Here is a 17430-nt window from a genome sequence, read left to right as displayed (position 1 = left end):
AGAGCCAGTGATAACCCTGTTTCTAAATAAAATACAAAATAGCGTTGGGAGTGTGACTCAGTACTTGAGTGCCCGAGTTCAATCTCTAGTACCAAAAAATGTCCTTTTGTAGTTAGTTAGTTTACTGTAACTTAATGATAATAATAGAGTACAACTCGGTGCTTAGCCATTTGTTTCTATTTTGCTGTGTTTACAGTTTTTCTCCCTCTACTATTTATAACTTAATCTGATATATCTAAAGGTACTGTTTCTCCAAATTTGTTCTTCATATGCTATTTATCTGTTTCATTACTGAATGGGATAGAAACTCTCCTTTAATCATCATTAACCCATAGTTAGCCTATACATGTATATGTTTACATTTGTTATCAGAAAATGAAAATATTTTATAAATATTTTTATTAAGCAACAAAATATTAGTTTGAGGGGTATTATTTTTGAAGTGAGTACATATTCACATATGCTTCTACCTTAGTTCAAATTAATAACACTGGCATATGTTACTGTATATTTCTCTTTATACTCATATTTCTTATATACCTCTCTAGGTCTCTGGTTTATGCAGAAATGGAAAAAGTCAGGTTCTCTTTTGCAACTGACTTGTCGAGATCATGCAGACCCTCGCCAAACTTTTTTATATAAGCTTAGTAATAAAGCAGGTAAGTATGTAATAAGTTTGGAAAAAGTGCACATGAAAATTTTTTCTAAAATAAACCTTTAGCAAATAAATTATCAACATGTTTTCCTGGTGATTAAAAAAGTTACATTCTACTATAATTTCATAATAATGATATAGCAGACTCAAAACTGAAACTAAGTAGTTGGTAAGAGTAGTTTTTCTGTTTTTCATGTAATTGTATTTATCTTTTATGAGCTCTACTGTATAGTTACTTTTAAATTATCCTAAAAATTGTAGCATTGTTAATTCAATGCCAGCTTAATCTATATTTGTTTTAACAAAACCTTTCTTGTCCTAGCCCTCCTGTCCTTCTAGCTGTTCCCATCCCAATCTTCAACACCTTTTATGAACTTTCATATATTTTTCTATCTTTCTGCTTCAGGACTATCAAGCATTTCTAACAAATGTCAGAAACTGAACTATTAATAGTTATTCCTTCTTAAGTTACCACTTTGAATTTGCCTTAGATTCCTCTTTCTCATTCATCCCCACACATCTGCGGTGTTGTCAAGTCCTAAAACTTTCAGCTTTCTTAGTAGCTAATGGGTATTTTTCTTCCTTTTCTTTGTTTCTTAACCTTAGTTCAACCATCATCACTGTTACTTAGATTATTGCTTTAGCCCTAAACTGGTTACCTACCTCTTATATGTTCCCTTTTATCTAATCTCATTTCCTCGCTAGATAAAATTAACTCCTAAAAATTAAATCAGAATATTTATTAGTCCTCTTTCAAAATCCTTCCTGGTGCTTTGTAACATTCAGGATGAAGTCAGATTTCAAGAATAAAGGCAGGGCTGGGGATGTGGCTCAAGCAGTAGCGCGCTCGCCTGGCATGTGTGCGGCCCAGGTTTGATCCTCAGCATCACATACAAACAAAGATGTTGTGTCCACCGAAAACTAAAAAATAAATATTAAAAATTCTCTCTCTCTGTCTCTCTGTATTTCTCTCTCTAAAAAAAAACAAAAAAGAATAAAGGCATCATACCCATCATAATATGGTTCCTGATTCTCTTGTTTGCTTTGTATCTTATTCCCCTGTAAACCCATTTTTCTATTCGTTTCATGCATATTCTAAACTATCTCATTGTATTTACCCATGTGTTTTTCACCTCTATTTCCACTCATATGTTTGCCCATCTTTTTTAACCTAATACTCCTCATCTTATAAAATTTAACTCAAATACCACCTGCTGTCAAAAGTTTTTCTTGATGCCTTTTCTCACTTAATGTTTATCTATTCTCAGAGTTCTCCATTATACTTTTATATTCCAAATCTTATGTCTCTGGAACTAACCTAGTTAATGAATTCCATTTGCCTTCTGGACATCTAAAACTGAACATATTGTCTTCTTTTGCTACCTATTCTTTTTTTGAGGAGGGCACGACAGAGGCACTGTAGGGCCTCACACATGCTTAGCAAATACTCTGTCACTGAGTTAGACTTCTACCCAGCCCCTCAACCCACAGTTTATTTTTTAATTTTACTTTGAGTCATATTCTCACTAAGTTGCCAAGGGTCTCAAGCTTGCTGTCCTCCTGCCTCAGCCTCCCAGGTAGCTGGGATTATAGACTTGCACCACTGTGCCTAGCTCTTTTGTCCTTCTCAAAATGATGTTCTATCCTCAAAATTACTGGTTTCTAACACCTTAAGGTCATCTTTGATGTATTTGCCTCTAACATTCTGAGATTGTTTATATTATCTCTATTTTTCGTAGTATTATCATCACTGCTTCTATTTGTATGAAGATTATTGGAATTTTAATAGGAATTGCATTAAATCTGTGTAGCACTTTTGGTAGGATGGCCATTTTGACAATATTAATTCTGCCTATCCAAGAACTTGGTAGATCTTTTTATCTTCTAAGGTCTTCAGTTTCTTTCTTTAGTGTTCTATAATTTTCATTGTAGAAGTTTTTCATCTCTTTTGTTAGATTGGTTCCCAATTTCTTTTTTCTTTTTATTTTTTTAAGCCATTGTAAATTGGATAGCTTTCCTAATTTCTCTTCCTGTTGATTTATCATGGACGTATAGGAATGCAACTGATTTGTGGGTGTTAATTTTATATCCTGCTACTTTCCTGAATTCATTTATGAGTTCTGGTGGAGTTTTTGGGTCTTCTAAATATAGAATCATGTCATCAGCAAATAAGGATAGTTTGAGTTCTTCCCTTCCATTTGTATCCCTGAATTTCTTTCTTCTAATTGCTCTTCCTAGAGTTTCCAGGATTATGTTGAATAGAAGTGCTAAATGAGAAAATACTTTCAATTTTTCTCCATTTAGAATGATGCTGGCCTTGGGTTTAGTATATACAGCTTTTACAATGTTGAGGTATATTCCTAATGTCCCTAGTTTTTCTAGTGTTTTGAACATGAATGGATGCTGAAGTTTGTCAAATGCTTTTTCTTGCATCTATTAAGATGATTATATGATTCTTGTAGTTAAGTCTATAGATGTGATGAATTATGTTTATTGATTTTTGTATGTCGAACCAGCCTTGCATCCCTGGAGTGAACCCCACTTGATCATGGTGCACTGTCTTCTTAATATGTTTTTGTAAGTGATGTGCCAGTATTTTATTTGTACTTGAATTATTTCTTAAAGATTGGTTTAAGTTTTTAATTTGTACTTGCCTTATAATATAGATAAGATTTACTTCCCCACCTGAGACTGGTTAAGAGGCAAAGTTGGACTTCACACATAGGTATTAGTTATAGTTCAAATATTGACGGGTTACTTAATCTAAATAAAGTTCTGTTTTCCCATTGGTAAATGGAACTAAAAGTACCACCTCACAAGATTATTAAAAGCTGAAATAAGATAATGCATGTGAAGTGATTAGTACTCTGTAGAATATGAATCTTAAATGTTAGATAGTAAAAACAGCTCTAAATAAAGAGATGCTGAAACTAAATAATACTAGTGCTTTGGGTCATGAAAATTGTCTTTCACATTAACAGTATATATTATAGGAAATTTTTTTAGCAGAAACTCTGAAAACTCTGAAAAGTAGGTTTATCTAAATATTACTGGCTACGAAAATTTTGAAATAACTTATTAAAATTATTTTTTATGTTTTAAGAGTTCTTCTTGCACTCAGATATTAGTGTATACATAAACTGAATTAATATCCCCATTGGAAAATCACATTAAGGAATTCTATGATCTAACAGTCATAACTAATAAATTAGTTAAATACTATAATGTAGTTAAAATTGAACCAGAAGTGATGGCAGGCATCTGTATTCTGAGCTATTATGAGGCTTAGGCAGGAGGATTATTTGAGCCCAAAGTGAGACCCCATCTTTTAAAAAAAAAAAAGTGTGTGTGTGTGTGTGTGTATGAAAACTAATATCTAACACACATGTAGCACTTATCTATTCTAGTCACCAATTAAGTAAATTATAAATATTACCTCTGAGGTAGGAATATTTTCATTCCCATTTTGCAAAGATTCAGTGACTGAGGTCATAAAGCTAGTAAACTAGTAAACTGTCTTGTTTGATAAGCTAGTGATGTGTACCTTCAAGAACTTTAGATGCTGCTCCTAATTGCAATTTTAAATATCAACAACTGTTTATTAACTTATAAATTATAATATTGTTAGAAGGGTCAAAGCAAGTCTTTTGAACTTTCTTTTTGTTGTTATTGTTGTTGTTATCTAGTATGTTGTTAGAAATGAGTAGTTAATTTCTAGAAACTTGCTATACCTGAAGAGCAGCTATAAAATAGAAATTATAGATTGACATCAAAAACATAAATCAGGAAAACAGAGCAAAGGAAGAGAACACTTAACTAATTTACTAATAGCCTTTTTTCATGTTTTAAAACAAAATGATCATTTCTCTTTTGTATTTTATTCTGCTAAAGTTAAAAAGTCTCAGATTCCTTAATCTGCTTATTGCTTCAGGTTCTTCTAAGTAGCCCATTTCTATGCTCTTGGAAAAGCTTAAAATTCTCTAAATAAAAAAATTCAGGGGCTGGGGATGTGGCTCAAGCGGTAGCACGCTTGCCAGGAATGCATGCAGCCCGAGTTCAATCCTTATCACCACATACAAAAACAAAGATGTTGTGTCTGCCAATAACTAAAAAATAAATATTAAAATTCTCTCTCTCTGGCTCTCTGTCTCTCTCTCTCTTTAAAAAAAAATTCAGGTTTTATCTTTTTCTCTTTTTTATTTAAAGAAAGTCTTTCCTGTGGGTCTTGCTTTTGAAACAATCTTTTCTTCTGCAGAGTATCAGTAGTTAATACCTTTTCTTTATTGAAAGATGCTCATTATTTTTAAATGAAGAAAGCAATTTAAAAGCCTAAAAAATGTATGACTTAAAACCATTGAGAAATACGCTTTTCTATAAAAATCATATATTACATATGATATTGCCATTTTTGTTTTATGAACACAACAAATCTGGTACAGGTTTACAGAAAAGATACTCTTAAAAGGAAATTATCTTTTTTGGTTAAGGCAGTATAATTATAAGCATTAGTTACATTTTTATGCAACATTTGACCCAAAATAAACCCAGTGACATTCTACAAATTGCTGATAAAATATATACATGATTTATACAGTATAAATATGGCATATTAGAATTTCAGCATTGAATATCAGGGGAAAGAAGAAGATAAAGAATCTAGCATGATGATGAAGTTAAAATATATGGATTAGGTGGCACTGGTATTGAAGTAGTCAGGATTATCCTATTAGAGCAGAGAGATGTCATGGACAGTCTTTAACATTCCATAATTAGGGCTCAAAAATAGCTAAATAAGAATGTATTTATTGTTAAAATTTCAAAAGCAAAAATATCCTTATTTTAAGATCTTCCTAAAGGATTCTATTCAGAATCTCCTTACCAGCTGTTGAATTCTGACAAGTAAAGTACAGCAATTAAGGAATTCTCCTGCTGCGATACTATGGCACAAGATAATATTTTCCAGAATGTTAAAGTTGTTTAATAATAATCATCATTTTTTTTTAAATTTATAAAAAACATTTTGTTTTTGAAAATGCATGAAAGAATCAGCAACAGCTAACATTGTTTTGAAAAACAAATTTTTAGAAGTGTATTTAAAATAAATGAGTAAAAATAAGAAAGTTTAATATTGTTTAGAATATATCCATTTAAAAAAATGGTTTACTGAGCCTTATCACTATTACCTTTCTGGGCTGGATAGTTCTTTGTTATCAAGGATTATCACGTGCATTGTAAGAATGTTTAGCAGCCTATACTCTCTATATGTCAATAGAATACACCTTTTTCCCTCAGTTGTGACAATCAAAACTGTCATTAGACACTGCTGAATGTTCCTTGGGGTGCAAAAGCACAAGTTTAGAACCACTTCTTTAGCCAGTTCTAGAGAGTAATAAACATAAAATGACTCAATATGAATTGCTTTAAAACTTATTAGAAGAGTGGCCAAAGTTATCAGGAAGGAAAACTAAGAATGAAGATGAGGGGCTTGGGCTGAAGCTCAGTGGCAGAGCACTTGCCTAGCATGTGTGAGGTGCTGGGTTCAATCCTTAGCACCACATAAAAATAAACAAAATAAAGGCAAGTACAAATTTTTTTTTTAAAAAAAAGAATGAAGATGAAAGTTACCATTAAGGTGTTTTTACATGAATTGTGTTTTAATATAGTCCCAGGAAATATTGAAGATTTACTTTAACCTCTTTTGCAATTTTGAAAAGTAACAGAATACTTAGAAAGTTTTCTAGTTAAATTATCTCATTCTATAGTTAGGGAAATCTTGTCACAATCTTCTAAGTTAAAGGTGACTTTTCAACAAACAACTAGCCACTTCATTTCAGGGGCTAAGTGAAGTACTAATCCACAGGCCAGTTGACCAGGAATCAAGGTAGAGGCAGAGAAGAGAACTTAGAATATATGGTTCCTATGTTTACTAGCTGGGTTTCAACTAAGATGAAATACTTCCATAAAACCTACCAGTATTGCAACTCTGGGGACTGCCATGGTTCACTATGAGTTTCTGCTCTACTTTACCCAACTGCCAGATAAGAAATTAAAACCAAAAGAATCAAAAAGGGCCATAGTGTATTTAACTAATGTGGTCCTTGTCTTGTCTAATATTAAAAAAAAAAAAAAGTCTTTCTATGCAAAAGCACAATATTAATACATTTTTTGTTGAAAAACTGTTATAATTGATACTGAGTTTAAAATTTTTAAGGTACAGTATTGTCTTTGAAGTCACATTTACAACTATGACAACAGGTTATTTATGTCAGTATCTGAATTTTTTATATATTTTATCATTGTGAAATCTGAGCGTGAAAAGGTATCTTAGAAATCCTCTGATCTCATTGTTATTGATTTGTATCCTTCCACTGAGCCACCTAGACCAGTGGCCCAAAGACACAGACTTTGCCCTCTAGGCTCTCAGTCTTCGGCATTAATTCCCAGACTGAGTGTTCTTTCTCTGAAGAAGCATATCATATTCCTGCAAAGAGCTATTTTTAAACAAATTATATTTAATATGATTTTATTTGGAAAAATATCATGACTATTATTTCTATGGAGTAAGCTAAAGAAATAAAATTTGATGGGTGGGGTATTTATAAAGAAGTTATACTGATCATGCAATCTGGCAAATGGATAATTAATTCATATAGTATGTATTTGAGGGTGACATGATGTTGTTTATGCCTAAATGTGTACTACTGTTCCTACTACATATCATAATGACCTAACAGAAAAAAATGGCAAAAGAGGCAAGCACTAAAAAAAAAAAAAAAAGTCAATAAACAGAAGGTTTATTTTAACTTTAAATAATGAGGAAAATGTACATTTGAATAATAATCATTTTTGCCTATTGGTGAAGATTTGAAAGATGATATCCAGTACTAATGAGTATGTGAAGAAATAGGCACCTTTATATGCTAATGCTGCAAGGGAAAATTATATGGCTTTTGTGGGGAGTACATTTATCAGAATTTTAAGTATGGACTCAGCTATTCCCCTTTAGGAACTTTTCCTACAAAAATCCCGTACAAGGGCTGGGGTTGTGGCTCAGTGGTAGAGCGCTTGCCTAGCATGTGTGAGGCACTGGGTTTGATTCTCAGCACCACATATCAATAAATAAAATAAAGGTCCATTGACAACTAAAAATACATTTTTAAAAAGTCCCATACAAGTAGATAAAGGCTGTTCATTGGTGTGTGTGTGTGTGTGTGTGTGTGTGTGTGTGTGTGAGAGAGAGAGAGAGAGAGAGACCTATATGTCCATTAGTAGATCAGTAAGAGATATAGAAATTTAATCATGGTGATACCAAAATAATCATTAAAAGAGAGAGAGGTACCTATGTTTGTATGAACATGAAAAGCTGTTCTTAAAGATTAAGTGAAAAAAATCAAGACACAAAATAGTGAATGTATATATACTATAAATCCACTTACACCTTAAAAATTAAAAATAAACTTGGCTGGGAGTGTGGCTCAGAGTGCTTGTATAGCATACATAAGACCCTGAGTTTGATCCCTAGCCTACAGTCAGTCAAAAAAATCTTGTGTACATGTAGAAAGTAGTTTAGAATGATATACACAACTGGTAGCTGTCTAATAGGGACGGGCAAGAGAAAGTAGTAAAGGGGGACACTTTTTAAAGTAGAGAAAGTACCCAATGAAATGACTTGAATTCTAAAAATAAGAAGTAGGGGCTGGGGCTATAGCTCATTGGTAGAGCTCCCGCCTCATAAGGCACTGGGTGCAATCCTCAACACACATAAAAATAAATAAAAATATTGTGTCCAACTACAACTAAAAAAATTTTTTTTTAATAAAAATAAGGGGGATAGGAGAGGACCAGTTATGTGTCATCTATTCATGACCCTTTAGATACTAAGGCTTCAGGACCACGTAAATAACATTGAAAGTCTAACCCATTGATTGGTTAGTCACCATATATTTGAGAGCCTACTAGAGTGTCAGACACCAAGCACAAATATATTTTTGTTTTTAATTATTTGGAGAGAAATTGATAACATTTTACATAACTTTCTTAAATACAGAACACTATATTTAACCTAATCTTAATCATCTTTTTTCATATCAGGGCATTCATAGCAGATTATTATATTTTAAAGTACAATGGAGGAAACTATTGTGAGGAAAGCCAATACACCAACCAAGGGTTACAGATTGCTCCCAACAGGGGGGTCTCATCTGGGGTCTAATTTAGCCCTGCCCAGTTATATGAGAATGCTGAGGATTTCAGTTTGTGGATCTACCCACCATTACTGCATACCATAGAAAGTTCTTGAACCTGCTGATTTGTTTATATTCAGTAACATTAGTTTCCATAGTGAGCTGAAATAAAATAATATTCCCAAAGTAGAACATTGTAAGCCTAAACTAATAAATCTTCTGATCCCCAGTCTTTCCCCTGAACTAGAACCATCTCTTGTAAGCTCCTAATTACCATTGAAATTTAAAGCCAGATTTTGAAGTTAGAGACTACTTAGGTAAATTGAATGGACTTTATCCTGTAAATATTAGGGCAACAATAGTGATCACTTTTGAAGGTATATTCTTTATAGTTTAAAAGCTTAATCTGATACTTTTAACTGACAAATATGTAGTCACTTTTTAAAATTTGTGGTTTAAATTTTATCATAGATGTGGAATTTTCTAAAATATTATATTGAAATCAGTTAAATTCTACATCCAAAAATTAAAACTTAATCTAAAAGTAGTGTATAAAATAAAATAAAAATTTCAGGAGAAAAATTAGTAGTAGTGAGAATGAGAGTAATTTTGGTAGGAGGAGAAAGCAATCTTGTTACTAGCAGTCAAGCCCACATTAAAAATAAGCAAAGGTTTTAAAAGAAAAATTTAATTTTATGTAATTTGATCAGACTCAGAAGCAGCAGCTTGATTGTTTGTCTGCTAAACCTACAGAAATTATTACAATTTATACAAACCGAAGCCAGGGCTGGGGTGTATTGGCAGAAGCCTACAATTCCAGAGGCTCAGGAGGCTGAGGCAGAAGGATTGAAAGTTCAGAGCAAGCTTCAGCAACATAATGAGGCCCTGAGCAAGTTAGCAAGACCCTGTTTCAAAATAAAAAGGGCAAGGGATGTGTCTCAGTGGTTGAGCAACCCTAGGGTCAAACCCAGATACAAAAAAAAAGCCAAGTGAAATATATATGTAGATTTAGCTAGGCTATTCTAGTCAAAGAAATGCCCCCCCCCCCTTTCTTAGTCATGCAAGCAAACGCGTAGTTTATTTCTCGTCATAAGTCAGGAACACTCTTTCAACCTGGCAGTGAAGGTGGAAAGAAAAAGACATCATATAGATGGAGCGAGCAAAATTGATGACTTAGATGGAGAGGAATTAGAAATTAAAGATGATCAATATTATGTATTTTACTAGAATGATGATAAACATAAAAATAAAGAAGATAACAAGCAAAAGTTTAGAAGTAGAATTTGGTATTAAGAATAGTGAATGCGGGGCTGGTAAAGTGCTTGCCTCACCCATGTGAGGCACTGAGTTCAATCCTTACACCACATAAAAATAAATACAATAATAAAGGTATTGTGTCCATCTACAATTAAAAATATTTTTAAATAAAGAGCAGTGACACAAAGTTTCATGACAAATTATTTGGCAAGAGATGCAGACCTGAAATTCAGAGTCAGATATAAAAATGATAATTAGATAATTAAAATTAGATAAGTGCATTCCGTAAAGGAGAAGTATCATATATGCCTAAAAGCAAGGTAAGGTTCCCCACACCCAAACTATCCCTAAGAAAAAAAAGAGCTATCATATTCAAATTGCTTTAAAAATCCCTGATACAAAATGATCTCTCACTTTATTTTGACTTGTTTGAGACACACATATTGACCTGAAAACCACTGTTTTTTTGAATGCAGATTTAGGCTACTGACAATTAAGATTTGGTCAAATAAGATGAGACTTAAGAATTAAGTTTTAGATTTTTAGCCATGTCTAGGTAATTGATGAGTTTGAAAGAGCAATTTCTACACAATATAAGAATTCTTTGAGTAAGTTCAGTAAAGAATAGGAGAAAAAAAGAGAAGGCAGACAGAATTCCTGAAGAATCTTGCTATAGAGCAGGGCTAGGTATTGGATTAGTAATTGCAGAGGAGTACAAGGTTCAAGGACAGATTCATTAATTGATACTTTTTTTAAGATGGGAGATATATATATTGATGTGATGATCCATAGAAAAGAGAAAATGATGCAAAAGAAAAAAGGTACAGCTGCTAAGAGTCATGTCTTTAGTCAAGAGAGATTGAGATCAAGTATACGTATTAAAAGGGCTAGCTTTAGATGGAAGAATAGACAGTTCGTTGGTAGGAACAAGAGGAAAAGTGGAACATGAAGATACAGGTGTGACAGGTTATTACATGCTATAGAGGGAAGTGTATGGAATTTCTCTTTTGGTTCTAGTATATTCTCACTGAAATAGAAGGCAAAACCATAAACTAGGCGTAAAGAGGGAATAGAAAATGACAGTGGTTGGGATAGGTAGTCATTTAAAAAAGTGCAAAATGCACACTGGTGAACAAGGCGGCTACAATGTATATGGTATACTGCTCCAAGTAGTGTTATCCCTGTGGATTATGATGTGACTGGCATTCCTGATATTGTGACATATCCCTTTGTGGAGAATGTCACGGTATACTTTTTAAACAAATGAAAAAAGTCAGTGGCGCAAGTGGTATATAATTGCTTTCATGCAACTTGGGATAAAATTTCAGTAATGGTGTTATTCTCACATTCAGAAAGTACAGTGCCTAAAAGAGCTTGGATACAAGTGAAGATGATGAACTATTGACAGCAGTTTTCACAGTTTTTGCCATATTTCCCCCTTAAAAGAATTTTGAAAAATATGTAACCCCTTATACTCATCAGGTGATGCTCAAAATTTTTTCTATTCATTTCAGTAGTTGTAAAGAATATATTTTCTAGTGTGTGTGTATATGTATACTTTAACTATTTTCATAAAATGTAAAGCCACAGCCAAGCTCATTAAGAGTTACAGATTTAACTCTCAGTTTATGCAAAATGTGTAGAGTAAGGGCCAACTGGCAAAGCCATTTTTTATTGTAAGTCAGCCAAATCAAACTTAATTTTGATCAGAAAGAAGTTAAGACTTCATATTTTGCTTGGTTCCCCAGAAACTTTTATTCCCTGGGGTCATATACCTTAATAAAATTGAAGTTGGCTGAAAAAATACTTTTATTTAATAAAGTAGGAGAACAAGAAGTCATTCTTAGATAAGAGCTTATATGGAGGTTGAGATCTGGAAATTAGGTTTTTTGAAGCTATGCAAAAAACTTCTACAACATGGAGAGACTTGGATTATCTAAGGTATAATATCTATCAGTTGGTAATTTGAGTTCTCTCTCCTCTTCGTTAGCATGGCTAAGGGTCTGTTGATCTTATTTATTTTTTCGAAGAACCAACTTTTAGTTTTGTTAATTTTTTTCAATGGTTTCTTTTGTTTCAATTTCGTTAATTTCCGCTCTGATTTTAATTATTTCTTGCCTTCTGCTACATTTGCTGTTGTTTTGCTCTTCCTTTTCTAGGGCTTTGAGATGAAGTGTGAGCTCATTTATTTGTTGGTTTTTCCTTTTTTTGAGGAATGACCTCCAGGCGATGAATTTCCCTCTTAAAACTGCTTTCATTGTGTCCCACAGATTCCTATATGTTGTGTCTGTATTTTCATTTATCTCTAAGAATTTTTTGATTTCCTCCTTTATGTCTTCTGTATCCCATTGATCATTCAGTAACATATTGTTCATTTTCCATGTGATGTAGGATTTTTCCTTCCTCCTTTTATCATTGATTTCCAGTTTCATTCCATTATGATCCGATAAAATGCATGGTATTATCTCCACCCCTTTATATTTACTGAGGGTTGCCCTATGGCATAATATATGGTCTATTTTTGAGAAGGATCCATGTGCTGCTGAGAAAAAAGTATATCCACTTGATGATGGTTGATATATTCTATATATGTCAGTTAAGTCTAGGTTATTGATTGTGATACTGAGTTCTATAGTTTCTTTATTCAACTTTTGTTTGGAGGATCTGTCCAATGGTGAGAGAGGTGTGTTGAAGTCACCCATAATTATTGTGTTGTGGTCTATTTGATTCTTGAACTTGAGGAGAATTTGTTTTATGAACGTCGCAGCACCATTATTTGGTGCATAAATATTGATAATTGTTATGTCTTGTTGGTGAATGGATCCTTTTAACAGTATATAATGTTCTTCCTTATCCCTTTGGATTAACTTAGTCTTGAAGTCGATTTTATGTGATATGAGGATAGCCACCCCTGCTTGCTTACGAGGACCGTGTGCGTGGTATATTTTTTCCCACCCTTTCACCTTCAGCCTGTGTATGTCTTTTCCAATCAGATGTGTCTCCTGGAGGCAACATATTGTTGGATTTGTTTTTTTAATCCATGTTACCAGCCTATGTCGCTTTATTGGAGAGTTTAAGCCCTTAACGTTTAGAGTTACTATTGATATATGGTTTGTACTGCCAGCCATGTTTGATTATTTATCTTTTTTTTTTTAATTTAATTTGTTATTCCATGATTAGCTTTCTCCCCTGCCCTCTGTCATTACCGAGGCACTTCCCACTGATGGTTTTGGTTGTTGTTTTTCATTTCTTCCTCGTGTAGTGCTTTGCTCAAGACGCTTTGCAATGCTGGTTTTCTGGCTGCAAATTCTTTTAGCTTTTGTTTATCATGAAAGATTTTTATTTCGTTGTTGTACCTGAAGCTTAATTTTGCTGGATACAGAATTCTTGGTTGGCATCCATTGTCTTTCAGTGTTTGAAATAATTATTCCAGGATCTTCTCGCTTTCAGCGTCTGTGATGAAAAATCCATTGTTTACCTTATTGGTTTACCCCTGAATGTAATCTGCCTCCTTTCTCTTGTAGCTTTTAATATTTTCTCTTTGTTCTGTATATTGGCTATCTTCATAACAATGTGTCTTGGCATTGGTCTACTGTGATTTTGTATGCTCGGTGTTCTGTATGCATCTACAATTTGTATATCCGTTTCCTTTTTTATTTCTGGAAAGTTTTCTGTAATTATTTCATTCAGAAGGTTACTCATTCCCTTGGTTCGAATCTCTGTACCTTCCTCTATCCCGATGACTCGTAGGTTTGGTTTTTTTAAATTGTCCCATATCTCTTGGATGTTTTTCTCGTGATTTTTTACCAGCCTTTCTGAGTTGGCTAGACTCTTTTCAAGATGATATAGTTTGTCTTCATTGTCTGACGTTCTGGCTTCTACTTGCTCCACTCTGTTAGTGATACTCTCAATTGAGTTTTTAATTTGGTTTATCGTTTCCTTCATTTCTAGAATTATTGTTTGATTTTTTTTTATAATCTCTATCTCCTGATAAAGATGCTTTACTTCTTCTTTTATCTGTTTATGTACTTCATTTTCAATGTGTTCTTTCACTGTTTGGATTTGCTGTCTCATATCCTCTTTAAGGTTCCATTCCATCTGTCTAAGGTGTTCCTTGAGTTCTTTATATGACCATTTTTCTGGTGACTCTAGGTCCTCCTGAATATTTAGGCTGTCCTTCATTGTTTATACTCCCTTTCTTCCTTGCTTTTTTATGCTGCTCATGTTACTTCTTGTTCTGTTTGATTGCTGAGTTACTGTTTACTCTTATAAATTTATTTGATGCTTGGGAGGAAAGATATTAGAAGGGAAGGGAAGAAGTCACTAAAGAGAATGAGGGTAGGCAGGTAGAATTCAAGGAAGGGGGAATAAGAAAATTGAAAAGACAAAAGAAAAAAGAATAGAAAATAAGGGAAGAAAGAAAAAATTTTAAAAAAATAATGATAATAAAAAAATGAAAATTAAAATTAAAAAAAAATAATAATAAAATAAAAAATTAAAAACATTAAAAAAAGTTAAAGAACAACAACAAAAAAAATGAAAATGAAAGAAAAAAAACCCAATTAAAAAAAAATAATAATAGTAAAATAAATGCAGTCATAGAGATCAATTAACTTCTCTTCCAGTAGGTGGACCTGTGCCCACTGGGTCAAGCTTCTCCTCTCAATAGGCGGGAACCAATCCCTGTGCAGCAGCTCTTCTTCCCAGACTGGGCGGGTCTCCAATCCTGAGTGTCTAGGGCCTTCTCTTGTGTTTCCTTGAGCCAGGCCTCGCTCACCTGTGAGGCTCACCACAATACTGGCTACACGCCAGGTCTGCTGCTCCTGGGAGCCCTGTTTTCATTGGCGCCTGGGCACACTCTCCCTGTTTGCCTCCCTCAGACCCTAAGTTTGTAGAGCTTGTGGCTGAGAACCCCCAGCGAATTTGCTTACCTTCCGGTAGCCATGCCCCCAGTATCTGGTGCAAGAGACCTCAGTTGTCAGCACTGGTGGGAGCGGTAGCCGCGAGTCCCGCGCCTCGAGTCCCGCGCCACTCCTGATTTCCTTGGTCTGGCTATCGCGCTCACGGGAGAGCTGGGAGGGGCCCTTAAGGTTTCCCCACTGTGTGGAGAGGGATGGCTAGGGGATTACACACCTGTCATCGCTGGTTTCAGTGAAGTTCTCTCCTCTGCCCGTGACGTCAGTTCTCTGCCATGGTGGTATCCCAAGCAAATGGTGACCGTTCGTTCCCTTTGCTGAGTGACCAATGCAACGGGTGGGTCCTGACTGTCTTTCTCCCAAGCCCCGTTTCAATCCTGTGGCCACTGCCTATGAAGGCTTGGTTGGCTTTTACCTCTGTTCTGTAGCTGAAAGAGCTTCGATCAGTCGAAAACAGGGATGGTGACGTCAGCTCTCCAAGATGGTGGCCACTGGCTTCCTCTGTGGTCTGACCGGTGTGGAGAACCGAATTGGACCGCTTCCTTCCCCCATCTCAAACCCAGAATTCAGCTCTGAGTACAGTAATTGCACAGCTGGCAGGAGCCCACAGAATCAGCAGTGCTGTATCTTTGCGTTGCTAGCTCGTCGTTTCCCAGCGCGCGCCGCAGACTCTAGCCATGGGGCAATTTGCTGAATAAGCAGCGTGACCCTCCGTGCGGACAAATCTCTCGCGTTTGAGCCCCAGTAGCTGATCCTCATGCGATGGAAATCCTTCCTCTAGGTTTCGGAGCACCCCAATTTTGCTGGAAATTCCTAACAAGCTAGCTTTTAGCCATTCTACCTCATCAATCTCCTGCTCAGTGACGCGGTACACAGGGGTGATGCACTCCCTTCGCCGCCATCTTCCCTCTCAGTATCTATCAGTTGGAAGATAGGTGGATGCTACTAAGACAAGTGGCACCAGTGCTGATAAAGGCACGGATTTCTAAACATTGACAAAAGTTTGTTTCATAAAATGTGACAATGAAAAGGAAAAATATCATTTTTTTCTTAAATATATGTAATTAATTCCTTTACAGATATTTGATGTTTTCACTTACATCTCTTGAATAGATTTTTTTCAAATTGTCATACACACAAAAAAAAGTATTATCATCTCATTAAGAAAAAGGGAGGATGGCCTTATTTAGGGCATAGATAGATAGTTTAATACAGTCTCACTTGCTCACCTGCCTCTTTGTGTGGGTCCACAGTGTATCGAAATTTGGATGCTTGATTTCTAGGGGAAGAGAGCACTTCTACATAGGCCTCCTATATTCAGAATCCACAGTAGTTTCCACAATTGGCCTATGTCTAAGAATCTAAATTTCAGTAGGCATAAAGTACCAAAGTTTTATTCTAGAACATTCCAGAATAAAATTTCATACACAGCCCAATTCTAATGAATTGCCATTATTAATAGTCACATAAAATTTTATTTACCAGTCCAAGCTAAATAACAAAAGGAAAATATTCCTGGTACTAAAGAGGTCAAGAGCATGGTTTTAGTATCTAATGAATTGACCAGCAAAGTAACCCAAGGTCCTAAGCTCTAAATTCACCTAGTTTACTTAAAAAAAAAAAAAAAGAAAGAAAAGAAAAAGAAGAGGGATCTAACAAAAGTCTGGATGAATCATGAAACCCATTATTGCTATCAGTGAAAAATCAAAGCATATGTTCTCCTGATATAGTCAAATAACAAAATATGAATAATAACAGACATGAATAAAAATGGGACAAAATAGTCAGCTTTAAATGATCTTAAATAGGGTGTTTGTTTTTATGGAAGAATGTAATTTTGTTTCTTTGGAAATATCTCTAAATATTAAAGAATATCCTCTAGAAGGTAAGAATGTCATAATATACTTCCTATAGAACTTTAGTCTTCATGTATTAATTTCTCCTCTACCACCTCATTACAATCCTTGCTCTCAGTGCAAACACACACTTCTACTATCACACAAAGACTATATATAATGAAGTTTACTTTCTGTAGAGAAAAATATGGAAATTTGAAGAAAAGATCCATAAGGTATAAAAAAAGTTATAAACTTAGTATACTGAGAAAAGAAATTTATTTTTGGTTACTTAATATGGTACTAAAAAGTTCTTTGAAATCTAGTTTAATTATTGCATTGTAATTGTTTTCTATTCCTAGGGCTTCATTATTTCAAAAATGTTGTGTTGGTGGGATCTTTACAAGATCGCTATGTTCCTTATCATTCTGCCCGCATTGAAATGTGTAAAACGGCTTTAAAGGACAAACAATCAGGTAATTAAGTTAATTTGAAGTTATTTCACAAGTTTTATCTATGAATGAACTTTTTCCCCACATTTTTCAGATAATCACTTTCTCTTACCCTTCTCTTTCCTTTTGCTT

The 17430-nt window shown here is 34.3% G+C and overlaps 1 protein-coding gene across 5 annotated transcripts in view; it reads left to right on the top strand.

Annotated features, from left to right (window-relative positions):
• Fam135a (family with sequence similarity 135 member A) overlaps positions 1 to 17430 on the top strand; it is a 110047-nt gene that overhangs the window by 89268 nt on the left and 3349 nt on the right. For all 5 annotated transcript variants that reach the window (XM_076858516.1, XM_076858519.1, XM_076858518.1 and 2 more), the window contains 2 exons: positions 549 to 659; positions 17209 to 17322. In XM_076858516.1, the coding sequence (XP_076714631.1) occupies positions 549 to 659; positions 17209 to 17322 (225 nt within the window). The remainder of the gene's footprint in view (positions 1 to 548; positions 660 to 17208; positions 17323 to 17430) is intronic.

The sequence above is a fragment of the Callospermophilus lateralis genome, chromosome 6, assembly GCF_048772815.1.
Source record: "Callospermophilus lateralis isolate mCalLat2 chromosome 6, mCalLat2.hap1, whole genome shotgun sequence".
NCBI lineage: Eukaryota > Metazoa > Chordata > Mammalia > Rodentia > Sciuridae > Callospermophilus > Callospermophilus lateralis.
This window is presented reverse-complemented; position numbering and strand designations above follow the sequence as displayed.